The 22,360-nt window shown below is 37.6% G+C and overlaps 2 protein-coding genes across 4 annotated transcripts; one reads left to right on the plus strand and one right to left on the minus strand.

Moving 5' to 3' along the window:
• Positions 1-7,507: 7,507 nt before the first annotated feature.
• LOC104591792 (glutaredoxin-C1-like) lies at positions 7,508-8,305 on the plus strand. The gene has a single exon (XM_010250818.2). It carries the CDS (start codon positions 7,631-7,633, stop codon positions 8,000-8,002), a length of 372 nt encoding a protein of 123 aa, XP_010249120.1. The 5' UTR covers positions 7,508-7,630; the 3' UTR covers positions 8,003-8,305.
• Positions 8,306-11,507: 3,202 nt separating this feature from the next.
• On the minus strand, positions 11,508-21,042 carry LOC104591791 (Pseudouridine synthase family protein). 3 transcript variants are annotated; one of them, XM_010250816.3, is made up of 12 exons: positions 20,766-21,038; positions 20,613-20,656; positions 20,367-20,444; positions 19,439-19,539; positions 19,138-19,225; positions 18,168-18,246; positions 17,731-17,813; positions 17,444-17,509; positions 15,438-15,494; positions 13,665-13,790; positions 13,092-13,324; positions 11,508-11,864 (listed from the first exon to the last, which is right to left on the minus strand). In XM_010250816.3, the coding sequence occupies exons 1-12, from the start codon at positions 20,872-20,874 to the stop codon at positions 11,762-11,764; spliced, it is 1,167 nt and encodes a 388-aa protein (XP_010249118.1). In that variant the 5' UTR covers positions 20,875-21,038; the 3' UTR covers positions 11,508-11,761. The 3 variants fall into 3 exon arrangements, with proteins under 3 accessions (XP_010249118.1, XP_088742655.1, XP_010249119.1); XM_088886529.1 differs by lacking the exon at positions 15,438-15,494 and having other exon boundaries at positions 20,766-21,042; XM_010250817.2 differs by lacking the exon at positions 20,367-20,444 and having other exon boundaries at positions 20,766-21,040.
• Positions 21,043-22,360: the final 1,318 nt, after the last annotated feature.

Raw genomic sequence — 22,360 nt, forward strand, 5'->3', positions numbered from 1 at the left:
CAGAGCAAGGTTCAATGTATTGACATGTATCGGCCTGCATCGGCTGATATGTATTGTGCTGGTGGCTTCTCGATACATCTCTACAGGGGTTGTATCGGATCAGCCACTGGTTCAGAGGGTAGTCGGGCCTTAAACCAGCCCCTCTGAACCAATTCCGGTTCAAGGGAAACCCATCGTAAGGTAGTTAGGTTCTGTTTCAACTTTCAAGAGGAACTTTAGGCCCTGTTTGGCATTGCTTCATGGGAATGTTTCTTGCGTTTCAGACATTCTTACAGAACAGGAACGCGTCTGATAATGCATTCCAGAGAAATGAGGAAATGAGGTCCTGAGAATGATGAAACAACTTGTTTTTGAATGAGAATAAGGTCCTGAGAATGCATTCCAGAGAAATGAGGATTTTGTCATTTCTGGAACATCAAAATTTGGAATGCGCTATTCCGCGGCATTCCTTTAATATAACGAACATGTTTATCTACATACTCGCATGTTAACAAGAATATTATGATAAATTTGCCATAAAAATTACTTTTGGCCTTCTAAGCCCTAATTCGTCTTCCGGCTTCCTCCATTGACAAACCTCTCACTGCAAAACCCTTCCAACTTTTTTTTTTCACTGGTCTTCTTCTACCAACACACGGAGAAGGATTAAAAAACCCAATCGATCGATTCCTTTCTTTCTCTGGCAACAAGAACCATCCACATAACACCGTTACCTTGATTTTTCCTTTAATACCTAGGTTTTTTCCTATCATTCTAGGCATTAACAGCAGTGCTTGGTTGGTTTTGCTATTGCTACCATTATGTATCGCTCTGTTATATTTTGTGCTGCTTCTTGTATTTGTTTGAATTGGAATGAACATTGGTGGAAACAATGATGAAGAATTAATCTTAAGAATTATGTTTCTGAGGAACAGATTGCGAAACAAATAAGCTATTTCTTAGAAACAAGAAACGAAATTCCTGTTTCCTTAGCAACAGAAACAGTAAAGAATGATGTCAAATGGGGCTTAAGTTCTATTAATTACCACTTCTTTTGGCTCCATGGGGCTGCAAAATGGGGGTAGACCAACCCCAAACTCATAGCATAACCCTCGAACCCTAGTGCATGTGGGATTTGATCTCAGGTCTTTGCAACAACCAGCAAGAGACCTTACTTAGGAAGTCAATGGCTGCTTTTTTGGGTTCATGGGACTATATAACGGGGATGATTTGTCCTATTATATGGCTGCAAATGGATTGAGCCGGATTAGTTACTTATAGGTAGATCAAAATTTGATTCATTTAGGCTCAGTTTGGAAGGAGCCTATTATTTTCCTTGTATTTATAGTGTACATATTTATAGTTATACTCCTTCCAAACCGAGCCTTGTGTTTGAATCTGAATTGAATCTTATCCCTAGAATTTATGTCGGGTTCAAATCAAATTCGTATTTGTAGCATATTGATCTTAGTCTTTACTTGCCCTTGAAAAAGATGAGGGAAGAACAAAGAAGACATTAAAAAAGGTAAAATAGGTGCTACGCACATGAAGAGAAACCAGAATGGAGGATCATGACATTGTCTATACTTGTATAGTACAGATCGTACTTTAATTAATAAGGAGACACGGTGAAGGTCTTTTTTTAAAACTAGTGGGGAACTCCAATCGATCAAATAAATACTGGCTTGCCTTCACTTTCTAGCTATTGTCTTTCTTTTAGGGTTTGCAATTTGTAGTTTGTACCGTCTCTGTCTACTTGCTACTTCCTTGGGTAATGGTTGCGCACTTACACTAAAAGCTCTTAACCCCCCCCCCCCCCCCTGCACGCACATGTACAGCAGGACACAGAATTCCTTTCCAACTCATGATGAGAGACGTTTGCCCAACAGCGATCATGCTATGCCAACACCATCGATACAACCCTACTCCAACCTTCCTCCCCTCCGAGAGAGAGAGAGATGGTTGTGTACTAAAACCATTATTATCTGTGAATGTGAATATCATAGAAATGTTATATTCTGGTTTTTTTAAGGTCCCATTTGGTTCATGGGAATAGGGCTCTGGAATGGACTGTTTCGAATCCAACCATTTGGTTAGGTAGAATCAGAATCTCATTCCTATTCTTGGTGCGATAACGTTCCTCCATTTGAGAGATGGTCATTCCCTCTCCCTCCTTTAGGATGAAATCTCATTCCAGCTAATTCCAATTCTTATTTTGTTTTTTGTTTGAATCGAACAGAATATGGGAATGGACTATTCCAATTCTGATACCAAAGAATTTTGATTCAGATTCTGATTGTAACTATGAACCAAGCGGATCCTAAATTCCTACAGTATTATTACTTACATAACATTTATCTTTCTTAAAAAAATAAAACAGGGATAGCAGTTAATCAAACAAATAAATGTTACAGGGTATACCCTAATAACCCCTTTTTTTTATAATCCCCTAAAAACCATTATAATGTCATTATTGAGATAAAGCCATTACCCCAAATACAGACAATGCGATATGAAGATTGGTTTGGGGACATAATCTAATTGGAGGGTATGAAACCATCACGTGCAAATGACGTGTATTGTTTGCAACCTCACTGCTAGGTCACATGTGTATGAATGTATGTGCTTGTTCGTGTCTTAGAAAGTTGGTGAAAACGGGAGTGGACCACAATGCACTGTCCAGTGTCTACTACTGCTAATCAACATTTGACCGTCCCAAACCCAAACATTTCTAGTCAAGTCAAACAGTCAACCTTTGGTCTTGGGATTGTGGATTTTGAAAGCCTCAACTCAGCACCACTCAATTTGGATTTTGGTTTTGGACCCAACAAGTTACTTAGTCCACACCAAAACCCTGATCATTAGGGACAAAAGCATGCCCAGATAGCCCACTACCCATATACACTTCTGTCTCAAAGACCCCACTTTGACACTAAATTAGGTCTACATCCTTGTCTATCATGTTTGTCTCTATCTGCGTCTGTGTGTCTATTGCTATATGTTAACAACTATTTACAATTGGATATGAAGTTAGCTTTGAGAAGGGGGGGGGGGGGGGGGGAATTAAATTGAAGAAGAAGAGATAGAGATGAATGTGATGTGATGTCCAACTAATCTAGAGCTCTTTAGGTAGTTTATCTGCAAATTCAAAAGCTTTCCACATGTTCTAGTTCTTTCACATGGATGGCAGCACATATATATAAAATCTCTTGACCATGTGATGTGCTAGGGAATAGGGAAATCCTTTCTGACTGCTACTTCCAAAAGCCCTACACCAATAGAATTAATATATATCTAATGCTTTTTCCTTTCATGTAGAGGAAGCTGCTGCTTCTTCTTCTTACTCCTTTTCCTTGTCGTTGTTAGTGTTTCAACTTTTTAGATGATCTAAGTGTTTTTAATGGTCGTCCAGAAATAGTTTTCTCAGTGTTGTTAAATGTTAATGGCCCCTTCACCTCCTGAATCCTGCCTTCTGGCTGGGTCCAGATCCTCGATTCGTATCCTACGTGGAAAACGATGGGTGAAGTTTCTTTTTTTTTTTTACTAAATTAAAAAAAAAAAACTGTCATAAACTAGAGCACAAAGACCGGAAACATGAAAGCAGCTCCTCAAAAATATCAAGAAGCAACCCATTAAACCACGTGTCAAGCTGTAAGGTTTGGTGAAGTGGTGAGACAAAAGGACGGTCAGCTACTACAGCCAAAGTAATATTTTGTATTTGAAAAAATAAGAAAAGAGCGAAGGCAAGATGCATATAGCAGCATAGATATTGAGTATGAAGTTTAGAAGCGAAGCCCCAGAGAAAGAAAGAATCAAACTTACTCAAAAAGGAGGAACCGAAAGCGACAAACAATAAGCGAAAGTATTATTTAAAAGGAAAATGAGGAAGTAAAGAATAAGAGAAAAGCAGTCAACTGAGCATAACGTCAGCCGTTAACCTGTGACGGCGAGCAAAGACTGGGAAAAAGCCGTCATGTCGTTCCGCTTTAACGGCAAACGAGAATAATAAATTATTAGCTCTGAGAAAAGTTGGGTTTGTGCGTCAGACTTTACTGAGGAAGAATGAGGAATGACGAGTAGGAGAGAGAGAAAGAGAGGGATAGAGAGAGAGAGAGAGAGTCAAGGCTCAGGGCAAGAAGGGGAGGGAGTGTGCAGAGTGTTCTCTCTCTCTCTCCCTTTTTACTCTTTGCATGCCCAACATTGCTCAGTAGTCAGACAGTACGACCACGAGACATCACACCCCTGCCAACACGCTGACCTAGAAAGCTTTTTTCTTGCCCCCCTTCCTCTCCGCCACTGGGACCCATTCACCCGCCCTCCACCCAAAGTTTCTGAACTAGCCTCCACCACCACCACCACCTCCTCCTTTCTCAGCCCTCCCATCGCCGGTTTCCGCCGTTTCCGTACTCCGCCGCCCACACCGCGTGGTGCATTCAGATTTCAGAGAGCTGTCTGCTCTAAACTATGCCATACTACACCAACCATCACCAACGCTATACATCCATTACTTCTTTTCAGTTGTGAGTTGAATCTTGTGTGTTGTGACTGTGATCGTTCTGTAACGTTCTCTTTTTTTTCCAAAACTTTGCTCTTCAGAGTTCAGTCAATCTCTAATATTAACAATTATCAAGTTTTTTTTTTAATTTTTTTTTTTTGTTTTTCTAACAATTGTATATTTGCATCTAACTAGATAAATATATGGTCAATCACAACCATCGAATAAGAAATAAATGACATCATGCAAGATTTCTTATGACATCAGCATTCCAGTAAAAATAAAGGGAAATTACAGATATGGACAGCTGTTAAAGTTTAGTTGGCAGCCAAATAGCGTAATGCAAATAAACATAATCATGCAACACCAAAACATGTCCTTCCTAGCATTCGTATTTCGTAAATCGTAATCCTTGGCCTCATCTGTGTCTTCTACAACTACAAGCACCCTACACATACAAAGTTCTCTTTACAGAAATAGTCTCAACGATTGGGTTATTACCATTGACGCGCCATGCCAGAACGGGGAGGTCACTTTAGTAATTCCTTCATTTTTAAAGTCAATTGGCCAGATTTGGTCGTGCATTTACGATCGGATACTAATTACTGACTGACATACACATTGACATACCTACTCAAAATGAGAATTTATTTATTTATTAAAGGAAAAAAAAAAAAAAAAGAAGAAAAGAAAGGAAAACATCCGACAAGCGAAATCAGCCTATCATTTTACGATAATCGTGCGCACGCAACCCCAACGTTACCGGCTTTTAGCGGCGCCGTGTTCCCACGTGCCGTATACTTCCCCAACATCATTATAACTAACCTGATAACTCCCCATTGTTCTTCTTAAACCGCAATCGCAAGGAACCGCTCTCCTCCAACAACGTTCTCGCACGTGCCTACATCCATCTAAAATCTTAATGATCTGGTCTGGCTGACGTGGTGCATCATGATTGGTGGCCCACCTCTTTATCCTTCCTTAGATTAAACACATTAATTCTTTGCCGGAATAAAGTCATAAAGAAAAGAAACCTGGTCTGATCTCATGAGGGTTTCTCCTGAGTGGAGTGAGAGAGAGAGTGTCTACACCCTACAGCAGGTACGATTACGAAGCTCCCCTGCACTGCTGCTGCTGCTGCTGGTCTGAATTGATGCTGAACAGCTCCTCCACCAAAGTCATGGATGATGGATTAATGGAAGAAGGGAGGACACGTTCATGTCTCTCTGACAGTCTGACTGAACGGTGTAGTTACTAGATTACGAATTTTTGTTTGTTGATGAATGATGAATGTGCTGCCACATATTCCATTCTGCTGACTTGTCACACATAATTTATTATTAAACGGGAATTACGGAGACAGACAGAGGACCTACGAAAGAAAGAATAATAAGAAGAAGAAGAAGAAGAATTGGCGGGGTGCCGACTGCCGGGTGGTCGTTATCAGCTTACGGTAGCAACAGTGCTGTTTCTGATTTTGCGTATTTGCGTCATCCATGAAAAAAAAAACGTAGATTTGGTTGGGCCGGTGGGATATGATGGGGGGGGGGGGTGTTGGTACTTGCTGCCTCGCCTTTCATTCATGCAGAAACCATTCCACTCCCCCCCTCCATCTATTTCTAAATGAACTTTACTATATATATGGACTGTAAATAATGTATGACGAATGAGTGTTTGCTAATTAAACACAAGCGTCTGCGTCTCTCTCTCTCTCTGCACTCCTCTCCTGTACACTTCCCCGCTTTCTATTTTTAGAATTTACGGTAAAACCAAAACACGACTCCCCCGACAGCAAAAATCGAATAATATCGTTTTCTTTTTCTTCGCCCATCTCCCTCTCACTCTCTGAAATGAAATGAAAACCGTCATTTTTGTGATAAAGACTACAGAGCCAATTGTACGTACCAGCATCAAACCGCCCATTCATTCTTCTTCTTATTAGTTATTTTATTAACAGGAGTAGGTTATAGTGTTATACTAAACTTTCCTGTTCTTTTTGTAATATAATTATTAAGGTATTTTCGTACGGAATGGGTGCTTTCTCGAGTTCGAGTTTCAGGCATGTGCAGCACTGAACCTGGACTAAACTTGAACTTAAAAGGATAAAAAACAGGACGTAGATTCACAATATATATTACAACCCATACCAGAAGGCAATAACGTTGCCAAAAGAAAATTTCTCTACTAATAAATTCCATCTCCTCACACTCAAGATGCCCCCATATTACTACTCCATCCCATATCAAGTAAACCAATTCTAGTTTTTTTCTTACTTTTTTCCTTGATTGTTACATAAATGAAATTCTTCAAAAACTAGAAGAAGAAATCTAATGTTAACATTGTGGGTAACAGAGAGAGAGAGAGAGAGAATATGGCAAGAAAGAATAATGGTGAAGCCGTAAATGTTTTACTCCTAACACAGATCAAGGAAAAAAAAAGGTTAAAAGCTTATCCAAAAGACCATGAGCGTATGCATTGCTAACATGCACATTGGGTCTCAGTTAAGAGAAAACAGAGATCGTGATGGCCACACCCAGGTTACAGCCCTCTTTTTGAAGTTGAGCCGACAACAAGGACGGAGACAGCCGTCTAATAACCAACAATAACTCCTGAAAAAGCCTGTCCCATGTCCCAACAACACCTGCCAACACACACACTCTCGTTCTTTTATTAACTTATTTCTTTATCCTTTCTAATTTTTTATACATTTTCTTTATTATTAAAGAAGTGTAGAAAAGCAAATACACACAAATTCTTAAAAGGCAAAGCAAATAATAAGCAGCAACTCAGACAAACCATTACAGGAGCCAACAATCTTCTCCAGTCAGTCTCCAGATATCTAAAATCCTCTCTCTCTCTCTCTACATTTATGAATCTTTCATTAAACATGAGGCATGAGCTGACGACTACAATTCTATCAGCTCAGCAAGAAAGAAACACATAATTACCTAACTGTCCCTGAATGTTTTTATTTATTTAAAAAAACAATAAATTAATTCTCTGTTTCACTCTATAAATACCGACCAACCGTTCATCACTCCTCACTCATTCACTCCCACTCAGTATTCCATACATATTCACAGTTTCACACAGTGTATCGTGTCCATTCTCCTCCCTTTTTGTCCCTTCTCTATTTTCCAAGTTCCAGTCGAAACTATGCATTACCAGACGGAGTCGTGGGGATCTTACATGCCGACCAGGAGCGTCGGTGACCCACTGGAGCGAGTGGAAAGGCTGGCCTCAGAGAATGCTGTTGTAATCTTCAGCATCAGCACTTGTTGCATGTGCCACGCTATTAAGAGGCTATTCTGTGGGATGGGTGTCAACCCAACTGTTTACGAGCTCGACGAAGACCCAAGAGGGAAGGAGATGGAGAAGGCTCTAATGAGGCTGTTGGGTAGTTCTTCTGCGGTTCCGGTTGTTTTCATCGGAGGAAAGCTTGTCGGAGCCATGGACAGAGTGATGGCATCTCATATTAATGGGACCTTGGTACCACTTCTCAAGGAAGCTGGAGCGCTCTGGCTCTGAGTTAGATGAGAGTCAAGAGGAGAGATTCCCAGAGGCAGAGAAAGAAAAGGAAACTCTGATAAATTGGAAAGAAGGGGGGAGTAGGTTTGTTTTGTCTCCTCCATTTTGGACACACTAATGTTTTTCTTTCCCTCTTGACCTAGGCTTTCTTTTCATTTTCTTCATCTGGGCTTCTTTTTTTTTTCTTTATTTCCGGTTCCTTTTTTATTATGGATGTTGCAGAGAGAAATGTATTTGCTCCCTCCTCTGTATAGAAAGAAAAAGAAATGAAAAAAAAAAGGGTTATTATTTGTGTTTCGATCATCTCCATCTTTTGCTTCTCTTCCATAAATGTTTTGTTCCCTCCATCTTTTTCCTAAGATTGTTTTATTGCTCTTCCGAAATTTGAATCCTTGTGTCTCTCCATCCCTCCCACCAGTGCACTCCAATTTCTTGGAAATGGCGTGGCGATACAAAACCCACTGTAGGAACTGCATTTACCAGCGAGACAACGACACTGCTGGCTGAAGACTGGATAGTGGATTCCAAGTAGCCAAAAGAGAAAGCATGGTCTCCTAGCTAAAAGAACGACTAGCTTGTCTTTTTTGTTAGTTCCTCACTTGCTGTGTTGGGGTAAGTAGAAGTAGTGAAGGAGCCAAAGGAAACTGAAATTATATGCGATGAGCCCTCAGACTCAGTCTTGTTTTTCCGGTTTAGCGCCGTTAAAGTCGCCGGGATTGATTGATTGATTATTTAATACATCCGGCCGGCCAATGGTATAACCTCATTAAACACTTTACTACTTTAGGGGGAAGGGAGCTCATGAATCACCGAACCGAACCGAACGAGAGCGCGTTCAGCACTACATTATTTGGTCCGTTGCGACATTAAAATGGTTGTAGCCACGTCATATCTCGATGGCAAGCCAGCCAAGCCAACTAGCCAACTAGCCAACTAGCCAACTATCCCAGCACTCAAATGATAATTGATAAGAATAGCTATAAAAAGGGTTCGACACTGGACCAATCAACATCTGCCATGTCATTTTAAATCCCTAGTGAATGGTAATAAAAATTAAAGGGAATGGGAGGAAGAGTCATGAGAAGCGGCAGGACTCAGGAGCAGCCATGTTTAATGTTTCATCTGGGACTGACTGGGAACGAACAGAACAAGAAGAAGAGTCTGCGGAGACAGCTCTCTGTTCTGTTGGATCGGCGCATGCGCGATATATTATCTTCTGACTGACACGAATCTGCAGGTGCATGCCATGCTGCGCCGGACGCTGTCATGATATGGGATGGAGTGGCTTTTAAGCATAAAAACACACAACAAAGCAGAGAGGGGGCAGGGGAGAGATAGTCGGGGCATTCCTCAGTTCAGTAGAGAAAGAATTGCAAGGGAATGTCCTGCTTTTTTACCATTCGCGGCTTTCCTTCTGCTATTTTTCCTTTTTTGGGCGACTTATGTACGAATTTCTGTACATTAGATATCTATATTCAGTACAAATATTAGATATTTCTTTTGTTCTTTTGGTCAAAATTCAAAATTCTTGGGGAAAATTAAGTTTACCAAAACAAAATTGAAAATTCGAAGGGGGTTAAAAACAGCACCCTGTACCTGTAATCTGTATTGTTTGTCATGTGCCTTCCTTTTTACCGCTCATTTTGTGTTCGTAACACAATGACAAAATATGCATCGTTATACAGAGTGGTGGGCCTCCTGTTATGTTCTCAACTCAACAACAAAATTTGTTTTTTTTTTTTTTCTACATATTTGTTTTTGTACTAGAACTGATGAGTTCTGGTGCATTCCAAAAACAAAAAAAAAAAAGTCTAAAACTTGATGGAATTACAATCTTAAGAATCAACCTCGTGCCCTCGCCCTCCTTTCGTGGAGCCTTTTTTATATATTGCCAAGGGGACTTTTTTGGGGCACGGTGACCTTAGGGGGTTCCTAAATTTCTTTTCTATTCTTTCTACCAAAAAAAAAATTCTTTTTCCATTCCTTCTTTGCTTTTAAAGGAAAAGGAAAAAAAAAAAACATAATATATATTATCACAACCGTGAGTTTAAAACATTGAGCAAAAAATATCTCCCAATGTCTAGTGTCTACATTTGGAATCAAGACAGCCCCCCCTCTCTCGCGTGCAATTACACATGCCACTCAAGTGGAACTGGTACTTCTAACTTCTAAGCAATTTTCACTGCTTATTTAATGCCACAACACACTGCCAACAAGGTTTCAACAACTATAACTTTGAGCTGCTTACATTGACAGTAATTAACCCTTTTCTCGATTGCTCTCACTCCAAGAGTAGATAACCCTTTCCATGAAAGCCTTTACTCCACACTTCAAATAGTTACTCTCTACAGTTGCTTTTCACTCTGCTCCAAATAGCATCTGTCCCAACTTTTCCATGACTCAAACCTGAGATACAATCATAAATAGGTTCCAATGCCTAAAGGTTTTATGCCTGAATAGTATGCCAAAAGCCCTAGGTTTAAAGTTCTTTTTTATGACAAAAGGTTTCCCTCCAAAATTTTTCTACTGAGAAAATAAGCTTTCATTAGCAACACAAATAAAAAGTTGTATTTAGGTGAAATCTCCTCTGCAGATCTACTCTACTCTAGTTGATGGATGTTGTCAACGACAGATCCTGTCTGTAAAACGCCAGTCATCCAGTAGAAAAGTGTCCAGGTGTTCAGGTCATGCTTGCATATCAATTGTCATTTCATTTGGGGTAACTTTGCCCGTGCTTGTGAAAAACCCTTGCCAACAGTAGTATAGAATTATAGATAGATAGATGCAGTTCAAAATAGGGGTGCAACTTGGGGAAAAGGTCAGGAGTCTTAAATTTTTGGGCTGGGCTTGGGCCTAATTAGGTATCCCAAACTCAGCCCAACCTTATCCCAATCCAAACCTGACCTGATCATATACATGTAGATATGCATATATAGACACATATTTGCATTGATATGCATAGTTTTTTTAATCAACCATACATATATGCATACACATACATATGTATATCAACTTTTAGTATGGGCTGATTGACCAATCCAAGCCCAGCCCATGCCCAACCTGAGTGCATCAAATTTTAGTATGGGCTGGGCTCGGATTGAATAGTTTGGACTTGACCTTAGGCTCAGGCTGGCCTCAGGATATAAGTCCAAATTTTAAGGTTGGGCCTAAGTTGAACTAAAACCCAGCCCAGCTAGTGCGTGCAGTATACGGCTGGCATGGACCGGAGGATAAGAAACTAACACCAGTTCAAAGCTTACAATGCTCACCGAGAAAACTTTAGCCGTCCACGTTCAACAGCCTCAGCTGCGTAATGGGTTCTCTCAATGTTAGTACAGGCATGCCTTTCAGTACTTTGTCGTTATTATAGACTACAATGTCGTCAGGCAGAGAGCGCTGTCATCAGCAGAGGCCGTCAAACGTAGACAGCCAAATGTTCTCCATGACCAATCGTAGATTGAATCAGCCACATCATCTCCCGGTGGGAAAAATAGTGCAGGTTGTGTAGGGGAAGTTCCATATTTGATCTGATTATGACATCTTTCCATAATAATATTCAAAGAGGCCTTACTACAAAAGAGAACATATTAACAGCCAAAAGGCTTCTGCGCTCCTTGTTTTCCCCATTTTACATCATTTAACTCCAAGCTCATTAATCCCTCCTCTCTTCTCTAGTCTCTCGATTTTTTTTACCAAGAACAAAATCTCTCAATTGGATTTAGAAGCTCAATCTGGATGTGCACATTCATGATCTTGATATTAGCTAAGAAATGCCCAATCCGGGTTTGGGCATTCATAAACCCAATCAGGTCCCGAATACCTCATGCAATGAAGCCACAAGGGTTCTTCATGTCCATCATATCTGTAATTAACACGAAAGAAATAGGTAAACACAAGTGAGGAGATGGAGGGTATAAATGACTATCAAAATCAATACTTTTGTCAAAAAATAAATAAATAAATAAATATCAAAATCAAAGTAAGAAAGAACATGTCCAATCTGAAACTATTTTCCAATGCAGAAACGATAACGACATTCTTATGACAATAGGATTCATTTTACTTTATCAAGGCCTGGCCGGATAATATAATAAGCTAAAACAACCGTAAATTGGGGTAAATGCACGATGAACTCTATCACGATCACAGTAACAGATAGGTTTTAACTCTTCGTGAGACTAATTAAAAACATAAATATGGGAAATTTAATGAAAAAGAATAGACTCTAAGGCTGTGTTTGGTTTGAAGGAAAATGTAGGGAAAGGAAGGATAATGTAGGAAAACCTTTACAAACCTTGTATAGATTTCCCTATGTTTCCCTTCCTTTCCCTATGTTTTCCTTCAAACCAAACATAGCCTAAATTCTTAACCAGTGCCCAAAACACAGCAGCAAAGTCCCAAGTGAACGCATCTAGCTGGTCCCTCCTAGAAGGAACTAAGAAAAACCTGCTTGGCTGACAAAAACTATCCATTTCAGAAGTCATCTCAAGACCATCAGACAAGTTAGGTAGGACCATTGACCATGCAATCAAGCTTATAAAGATATCTAGCCATCTATACACACACTGTCTATGAGGTCAAGTAGGGATCTTCCCTACAGAATTCCAGCTATTTCTGCCATATGGAAGGATCCTGTGACCAACCCAACTGCCTATCAGATAGATGACCACTGGATTGGCCATATTTTGAGCCCATACTCCATGTCTGCCCTATGAACAACCTTGGAGTTTTCCCCAATTAATAGTAGACATCCATACTTGCTTTTAATACAAATTCTCCATAAAAGAGAATCTAGACTGAAATCATGGAAAGGTCACAAGCCAAAATTTGTCCATGAAAGGCAGAAAAAGAAACAACTCCTTTTTATGCTGTAAGATGCACCTTTTTCTCCCCTCCTATCAATAAAAGCGCATCATACCTGAGAGATATCAGGAATATTGTTGATGAGGGACCTACATGGATTGGCACAATGTTTGAGATGTATGATTTATGATACACTCATACCCAGAACATATGAGAGAATTGGTTGTACTGCTAGCAAGCATAGCATTCTCATGGTCTAAAAACCCAATACCAGAAAGCCTCTTACCCTTTAGGAGCTAAATTTGGACAGTTTGTACACATGGGGTCAATACTGAAGTCTTCCCCAGAGTTCTCATACTCATCAAAACGATTTGAGCAAGGAAATGTGGATATTGAAGAACGCCCAGCAGCTGCTCTATCAGCACTCATTCCTTCAATAGATCGATCAGCAATTACTTCAGAGAGATAAAGCATGTCATTGGCTATAGGATGGCCCAGATATTGCAAGTGGACACGAATCTATGCAAATCCAAAAGCAATGAAATGATTAAGACTTTGATTTTGCAATCTAATTGTTTATCAAAACCAGGAAAAACAACTTCCAATATTGTTGTGAACCAAATGAAAACAGAATAGAAGTTAAATTTATTTACTAATTATTAATGGTGATAAGTAGTTCTTCCATTTTGAATCAACTAAAAAGAAAGTCCGATCTCAGAACCCACAAAAATACAATCTGACACACTGATTCCTTCACAAAGATGGGAGATTTGCAGAATTATCAGCAAACATAATGCATTGAGAAAAGGACCTGTTAGTACTAACAGGATGAATAATGAAACCTGCAAGTTTTGTTTACCTGATGGGTACGACCAGTGATTGGTTCGCACAAGACAATACTATGAGTTCCATTAGTACTAATCCGAGTAAACTTTGTACATGCAGCTTTCCCCTTCAAAGGTGTACTACCATGGCAGTCACCCACCTGCATAAGAAGAAAACGTATTAATATAACATACTTTAAGTCTCTCCTTGGATAAACCTGTCCAGAAACATTTAATGATGAACATAAATAAAGAAAATTGCTTTTGTAGGTAAAAGAGATGTTAAGCAAGACCCAACCAGTGTCGGTTCCCTTTTTATTTGAAGAGGTTTAAACTTCTAACTCAAAACCATTTGGCATTTGACCTGATTCCAGCTATAAAACACAATGATGCAATGCACCCCACATGGCATACAAAGTAATGATGATTTCACCTGCATTCAAGAATTCTGTTTTATTTGGAAACTATTTGACCACATCAATCTGACCAACTCTCATACCATTGATAAAATGTTCACGTGTAATTCATAAGAAATACAAGGTAGGTAGTGCCTTCATCCCATGCTATTCAATGCACAAAAGACACATCAATCAAGAACATTTTATCACCAACCTTTCTCAATGGTTTCCTGGTCCAAAAATCAGTTATCAGATGGAATGGCTTGTCGATGTATGAAAGGAATCTGTCTTCTTAATTAAGATTGATAGCAAAATAAAGAATGAGCTTTGGTTGACAGCAAACAGAAGACTTGTTCCACTAACCCAAAGATAAGGATACACAGGTGGGTCAAGTCTAAAAGTGGGACAAAAACAACTTCCATCCACTGTTACACAGTATTGTCATATTTATTCTTTATGTGAGTAAAAGTGGAACAAACATCTTCCTCTTTGTTCTCTTTTTGGTTGCAGGTAGACTCCTCCACAGGAAGTGGTAGGACTCTTTGATCCAAACTTCATGAGACAGCCAAAGGAAGGGAAAATATATTTATGGATTGGAAATCCCCAGCAACCAACTTTGTGAAACTTAATTTGATGGAAGTTTCATTGGTAACCAGGATGTGGCTGGGTTAGGAGGTGGCTTCAGTGACTCAGGAGGAAAGGTGAGCTTTGTATTCAGGGCCCCTAGAAATGGTGATGCACTGACAGAAGAACTATTCGGACTTCTACATGGACTAAAATTTGCCAAGCGTTTTGGGTTCCTTAATTTGGAAGTGGAAGGGGACTCTCAGGTGGTCATCTCTTGGACAAGATGTAGCACCCAAATCCCTTGGATCCATTGGGCATACATTTAGGAAGGTTGAGAGCATTGCAAGGGAGTTGAATGGTAATTTTAAATGGGTGAAAAAAACAGCAAATGGGATGGCAGATAATCTAGCTAAACAAGGGGCTGCGAGACATCAAATGTTTTGGGTAAAGCTGTAAAATTGTGTTTGGGGGGAACAACCCTCCAACCCTGTTGTAATGTCCTTATTTGGCTCTAATAAAATATGATCTTATTGATAAAAAATGACTAGTAAATATTGTTGGCGTTCAAAAACTCATCGCTCTAATGGACAGACTGACCCTCATGAATACATTAACTCTGAAACTTTTTTGCCTTCTGGATCTTGGAAAAGAAAAGAAAATGTCCATGTCATAGCAGCCAATACCATCCCATATTAGCAACACCATGGTATGCTATACACAAATATCACTGATAAAGTACTGTTGAAGTACAAAAACATTATTATGTCTTAGTTTGTTTTTCAGTTAATAGTTATAATCTATAATTGCAAACAGGAATCAAAAAGATTGAATGGAAATACTTACCTCAACTGAGCTTCTCCCTTCTCTAGCATTGTAATTTACATTCACATTGACAACTTGCTGGAAAGAAAATTCGATCCAAGTGTCAAATGGAAAAATTTTATATCATTGTCAATTTAAAGGACAGAAACAAGTATAGACACTAGTTTGGGGATAAAACTTGACAGTGACAATTATTAAGTACAATCTTTTTCTGCTGGATTTCAACCAATGTTTGAAACCCTTGAGGTTCATATAACAGGCACAAAGTTGTGACCAACACGAGCATAGATCAATCCCCTAACCATGCAATTAGGGGTGATCATGGGCCAGACTGGGCTTAGCACCTATGCTAAGGACTTTAGCCCAGGCCTATGATTTCGAATATATTATAAGAAAAAATGAAAAGGCAATTAGATTTTAATTATTTATTTATTATCAGCAACACAAATGTTATTGTTAATAAAATAAAGAAGAAAAAAAATACAACAAGAAGTTGTGCAGTTGACAACCTTTTACAATAGTAAAATCCCTACTCCATTACAATTGAGCCCAATACATTTGTTATTTATCAACTCCTTGCTTAGCTAAACCATCCGCCGATCCATTAATTGACCTTCTTACCCAACTTACTGTAATATTCATATTTCTTGACAGCCTTTTGAATCACCTGAATTCATTTCTATATTGCCAAACCACCCCCTCTCCTTTCTTCAACCACCTAGTTACTATATTCAAATCCCCTTCAATAACCAGCCTTGTAAATCCCATTTCTTTAGCTTTTTGTACCCCAAAAACTGCAGCCAAAAGTTCTGCCTTTACCTTGTTCAATTGGACCCGAATACAAACCCACATATGTTACCACCCCCATCCCTTAGCACACCCCCAATTCCAGAAGGACAAGGATTGCCTAAGCTACTGCCATCAAAATTCAGCTTCATCCAACCACCAATTGGGGGTGACAACACCTCGAGGAATTTTTGTTTCCTCGAGGAGGAGTCAGCTTTGTCCCCTAATTCCTAAAGATATCCCCCACTGTAAAATCGGAAAATAGATTCAAAGTCTTCACCCAATGTGCCACTCTTAAGGTTATTGACTCAATAATCATCTCCTTACTCTTCTCTTTTTCACCAAAAAGTTCTTGTATTCCTCTCCTCCCAGATAGTCCAAATCACTGCTGGCCTTGTACATCTCCACAGGATTCTGCCCCTTCTTTTTGTGCACCTCAGCAAGGATGGGCTAAACAGAAATTAGATTTTATTTTATATTATACTTTCTTTAAATGTCTCAACTCAAAGTCAAATATTTTCCAAAGATGGAAAGACATTTAGATTTTGAAAATAATTTAACTGTACTTTAAAACTTTAACTCACAATTGAAATTCTGTTTAACTTGAAAATCTTCACTTGGATTAATTATCTGACAGAAAACAGTAAACAATAAGATCAATCCAATGATTCAGTGAATTCATTTCTTCTTTCTCACTTCTCTTTCTTATTTTTCTAAAATTGCACTGTTTTTCTCTTTTTCTTATAAAAGTGCAGAAAGGGCTTTGTTTGATGACGGTGAAGAGATTTATGATATACTTGGTTAACACCTACCATTATGCCTTCCCATATCTAAATTTACATTCCCACCTTCTCAGGTAAATGCTGACTAGATTATTAGACTGATTAGTAATTTAGCTTATACTCATTGAATCTTTACCACCATTCCAGTACATTTTATTAGGTTTTCATAATTAAATGACCTAGGGAATCAAAAATAAAATTTGAGATGTAATTCACCCTACCCCAGTCCCCTTCCAACTCAACTGTATCTGCAGAAAAAACCCTCGTCCATGGTAAAAAGTACGAGGGAAACATTGTATGAACCCATCTACAATCAATTTCCTGGCTCACTTTTAGCCTTTTGTTTTATGTGCAAACTAAATTTTTTATGGATTTATTATGCAAACTAATTATACCATGAAAGCGAATTTTCAAAACAGAAAATAATACTCCTTAAGATATCCAACAACAAAATATTACCTCTTCCTCAGGAAATATCCCAATGACTTTCGCCATATACTGTTTATGCACCATCCCAGCCTCAATCTGCAACCACCAGATTGATCATAAGAACTAAAACACATTTTTTATTGATATACTTTATTTCAATCTATTAAGCCAAAAAAAATTAAGCAAAGAATATTTACTAGGCAATAGTTAACCAATGAACTGGGTAAATTTACAGATTTGGCTGCAATATTCACATTCCATAAAGACTATTCCAGTGTACAAATTTAAATGGCCACTTGTAGCAGTATTAATCTGACCTGTACCCTAAATAGATCTGCTTTTGCAGCACTTTTAGCCAAGATAAGGATCCCAGAGACCAGACGATCTAATCGATGCACAGCTGATAAAAGCAAGTGCTAAGGGTTAAGGCAATTCAGCCTGGCAAACCCCACTTAGCCAAAGAAGATTGAAGAATAAGCTAAAAGGAAACAAGAGATCACAGATGGCCTAATAAAAGGACTCCAGATCTGTTACAAATAAAGTGTGCGCAATGGGCTATGTAACCCAATCATAAGTAAGCACATCAACAATCCGTACAGTTACCAATTGTACAGCAACTGACATGTCTACTCATGATTGGTAATGTAGCCTGTTGTACAGATATCCAGAGCTAATAAAAGATGAAAAAATAACTTGATATGCATGATAATTAAATAAAATAAGAAAAACAAGCTTGATTATGTTGTCTGGATACGAAACAAGGGTGCTAGGCTATGTTCAGCCTGAAGAATGCCAACAACAGTGTTCTTACGATATTGACCACATGGATGAACCTGTGCAAAAATAATTTTTTATCAATAAATTAACGGTAAAATTTATTAGAAAATTAATAGAAACAGGAAGTAGAAGCATGGAAGTACATCGAGCCCACTTAATACTGCACTAAGCATTTTTGTAGTATATATTCTAAGTAAATGTGCTATCTCATAACAACATAATTTTAAGACAATAAGACATAGGTAAAATATATTCAAATAAAAAGCATCTAGAGTAGGCAAATGCATATTTTGAAATACACATTAAAACACCAACTGTATTAAGGGAAATAAATAGGAAGAAATAGGAAAATTTGTTAACAGACTTTGGAGAGACTTGTTGCCCAAAGAGAAAAACCTTCATAGCCTAGAAAATGAAGTGTCCACTTTCTATGTTGAGGTCTTTACCAAGATCTTGTTATGTTTGTTTCCTCAATTATTTCCCAAATATTGACCCCCTGATAAATAGAATTTTGAGGGCTAGCAGGAATTTGGGGGATTTGGGCAGTACCCTTTGAGGTGTACATATGGATCTATTTTCCTGTATCAAAAGTGTATGGTTTATTATATATTATGGATAACCCATATTGTGTTCTCTCTTGGGTTGGAAACCACTTATCCTAATAACTTTGAAACAAAAACTCAGATTTATAAAGAATTGCAAGTAGTGGCATGAATCTGGACGATGGGGTCTTGATTTAGGTTAATACACATTGACATTTATAGGTTTCTGAAAATACTAATATCTATTTAGGAAGGAAATTGATATATTGTATAACAAAATTAAAACAAGATCTACATTAAATTTGAAAAGGAAAAGGATAAACAAGTAAAACAAAGGGCATAATGACCATGATATTACATAAACTGAAATATGAGAATCTTGAGAAGCATCAACTATTGACTAACCGGAACAGATGCAGGCTTACAAACAGTCAGGACATCAGGTTCTTCCTGTATAATTGAGACGTCCCATGCCATCACTGGTGGTTCATGCCTAGAACATTAATTCCCCTGTCAATGGTCTGTCTTGTAGCTTGAAACTTGAAGGATTATGTTTGTACTTTGTAGTAGTTTAAAAGTGAATAATAATAATGAAGATGGTGATGATAATTATAACAACATGAACAACAACAAATATAAAAGTTGAGAATTGATAATTGAAATTTATAACTCAATCAATAAATGTCATTTTGTGCCAAAACAATACCTGTGTAGAAAGTGACTTATTTTCTGTGAGGGTTGAACTATATATGAAACTGGAACAATCTGCCCATCAACTTGAATCCTCCCAGCTTTTACAGCACTAACCTATTGGATTTAAAACAGTCGTAACCTTTCAGAGCCCTGCAATCATGAAATCATAACTAATACAAGGCCAAATATGTTATATGAACTCTAATGTATGTTATAAATCCATCTCTAAGTGTGTACAAATGAACATATGACATGGTTTTGCATGTCATGCCGAATATGAGTGCCATCCAATCAATGCACCCAGCCTGTGGAGTGTAGACCCAGAATTCCAATACGATAATCTCATTAAGTTTTTTTTCTGCAGGGAAACTGTTGATCAAACATCAGTCAAAAATAACTGAGGATGTTGAATTGGAAAAAGGTCCAGCTGGGTAGGGCTGCAATCTGATCCGGTTAAGGGTGATACAAATTTGGATCTGGGTATACTCTATTCAATCAAATCCGTTTGCATCCCTATAGCTGGATTATTTGATTGGCATTAATCCTAGATTATTATTCAAGGATTTCATGAATATGTTGTGCAATGTTTTACTGATTAAAAAATTCAACAAACGATGTTTTACAGAAAATATTGCCTTTTGTGGTCAGGTTTGGTTAATTGCCCTTCGTGGGAACCGAGCAGAAGCAATTCCTAGGGGGCGAAAAAAGGCGAGGGGCACCCAGGGCATGGACAAACCCAGCCCAGCTAGCTTTACCTAGTTCGACCAACCTGTACAGCCCGATTTTCATAACAAACAAATACACGGACAATTTCCAGTACAGTTTAATTCCAACAACACCGAAATGAACAGAGGAGGGAGGAGAACTAGATAGTTGAAGTTGACAGTAGACACAAATAGCCTAAATTAAAACAAAAAGGAATTTATAAGTAACGGACATACATAATAGTCATATGGCCTTCCTTTGAACTCTTCAGCAAAAAGATCAACAATGGTTTTCCCAGCCCATCGGTTCTTAACCTACAAATAATGAAACTTACAGCTTTCAACGCGAAACTACGACTATGGCTCAATTAGGGTTTTGATTAATTGTAAATAACAAACTTAGAAACACCACGGATATGGAAAATGGGAAAGAGAGAATAGAAGAAATGTTGAACAAAAGTAGTAGTAGTAGTTTGAGATTACATGAGAGATGAACTCGAAGTAGTAGGGCTTGACGTGGCGCCTTCCTGCAGGATACCCGCCAAAACTCAAATCCTTCATAATACCGATATAGGGAAGAAATGGAACAATCTGGCGGGAAGAAAGATAATCGGGTTTGAAATTTTGTATGTTTACCATTGCGGAAGATGTAATCATGGCGCTCCGGTGGGTTCGCAGGGGTTTGCCATACGATCTCCATCTCGGCTCGCTTCCTCTTCAGTTCTCCCGACGATGACGACGACATAGATAGACCTTGACGCTATTTTTCAGTTTCACTTTTCACTGATACAATGAGTCAATGGCGAAAAGGCCCGCACACGAGTGACGCTACCCGAGTTATCCTTAACACTCTTCTTTACTTTTCATATACAGACTACAGTAAATACTCTGAGGAATTGGGATCTTCCCAGAGGCTTAGGGCTACGGTTGCAAACGGATCGGATTATCGGATATAAGGTAGATCATTCGTTTATATATAAAAATTCAAATCAAATCTTATCCGTCCGTTGGATTTATATCGGATTGAATCAAATTATGAATAATATATATTATATATAAAAGCGTATTTTTTTATGTATTATAGAAGTTATTTTATTATATTTTTAATATCAACTTCTATCGCTATTAAAATGTCCATATTTATGTATTTAGTGTAACTTTAATTATAAGGGTTGAAAATTTAATTTCAATTATTAATTTCTATATCATTTAATCTTCTCTCATTAAGTCTTATACTTGATTTATTGAATCTCATTTTCTCTTATTGAATATAATATTTAAGTTATTTTTCACTAATAAATTCTACTAATTAGATCTATGTCAATATTTTTAACGATATAAGCCCATATATTTTAAAACTTACTCAAAAACAAAACCATTATTTATTCAAGTGGTGGTTAAGTAATCCAACTATTTGAATCAAAGTAATCAACCTATGAATTTATAGTTAGGTAATAACATTTTTAAAATATAAATAAATATAAAAAATTTAAAAATATAGAAAAAATTGGACACATTTATGATATTTTTATTAATCAAATTAAAAAAATAAGTGTAATATACAATAATTATTTTCATTGATAGTGAAAATGGAATACATAATTTAGAAATGGCAAAAATAAAATATAAAAAATTAATAATAAATAGTTCAACTTTTAAGTTAAATGTGTTAACCTTTAATGCATTAATAAATAATAAAAGTTCATAAGATATAAAAATATAACAAATACATAAATTTTGCAAAAAAAAAAGCATTCCAATACATATATAATATCATATTAAACAAAAAGTAAGTGTGATATATCATAATTATTTTACACACATAAATATAAAAATATTATAGAAAAAATTAAACACATTTATAATTCTACATTTACACTACTATTAAAAATATGAATAAGATTGTGGAACTTTCTTTTGACTAAAATACTCATTTTTGAATTTAGTCACTATTTAATTGCAGAGTTTAGATTATAAATTGAATTATAAACTCTCACCTCATTCAATTCTCTCTATTTAAATCTTACATTTTTTTATAAATGAACAAAAAAGAGATACAAAAATAGATAAAACATTACAAAAAGAAAAATCTACCCAATCAGGTAGGCCTATCAATGATACTTGAAACTTCACATGTTGATCTATTTATCACATATTTGGATTAGGTGTTTATATAGGGCCCATTTGGCAAGTCTTTTTGGGAAGATCTTCTTGTAGCTTTGACAGTCAAA

This window comes from Nelumbo nucifera, chromosome 4, assembly GCF_055504915.1.
Source record: "Nelumbo nucifera cultivar China Antique chromosome 4, China Antique-T2T, whole genome shotgun sequence".
Lineage (NCBI taxonomy): Eukaryota > Viridiplantae > Streptophyta > Magnoliopsida > Proteales > Nelumbonaceae > Nelumbo > Nelumbo nucifera.

Bases quoted from the DNA above. Each gene is read 5' to 3' on its own strand.
- LOC104591792 (XM_010250818.2), top strand. From the start codon at position 7,631: ATGCATTACCAGACGGAGTCGTGGGGATCTTACATGCCGACCAGGAGC.
- LOC104591791 (XM_010250816.3), bottom strand. From the start codon at position 20,874: ATGTCGTCGTCATCGTCGGGAGAACTGAAGAGGAAGCGAGCCGAGATG. The intron at 20,657-20,765 runs GTAAACATACAA...GGTATCCTGCAG, and splicing joins TGATTACATCTTCCGCAATG to GAAGGCGCCACGTCAAGCCC. The intron at 11,865-13,091 runs GTAAGAGGCTTT...TGTTAATTACAG, and splicing joins CCAAATTTAGCTCCTAAAGG to ATATGATGGACATGAAGAAC.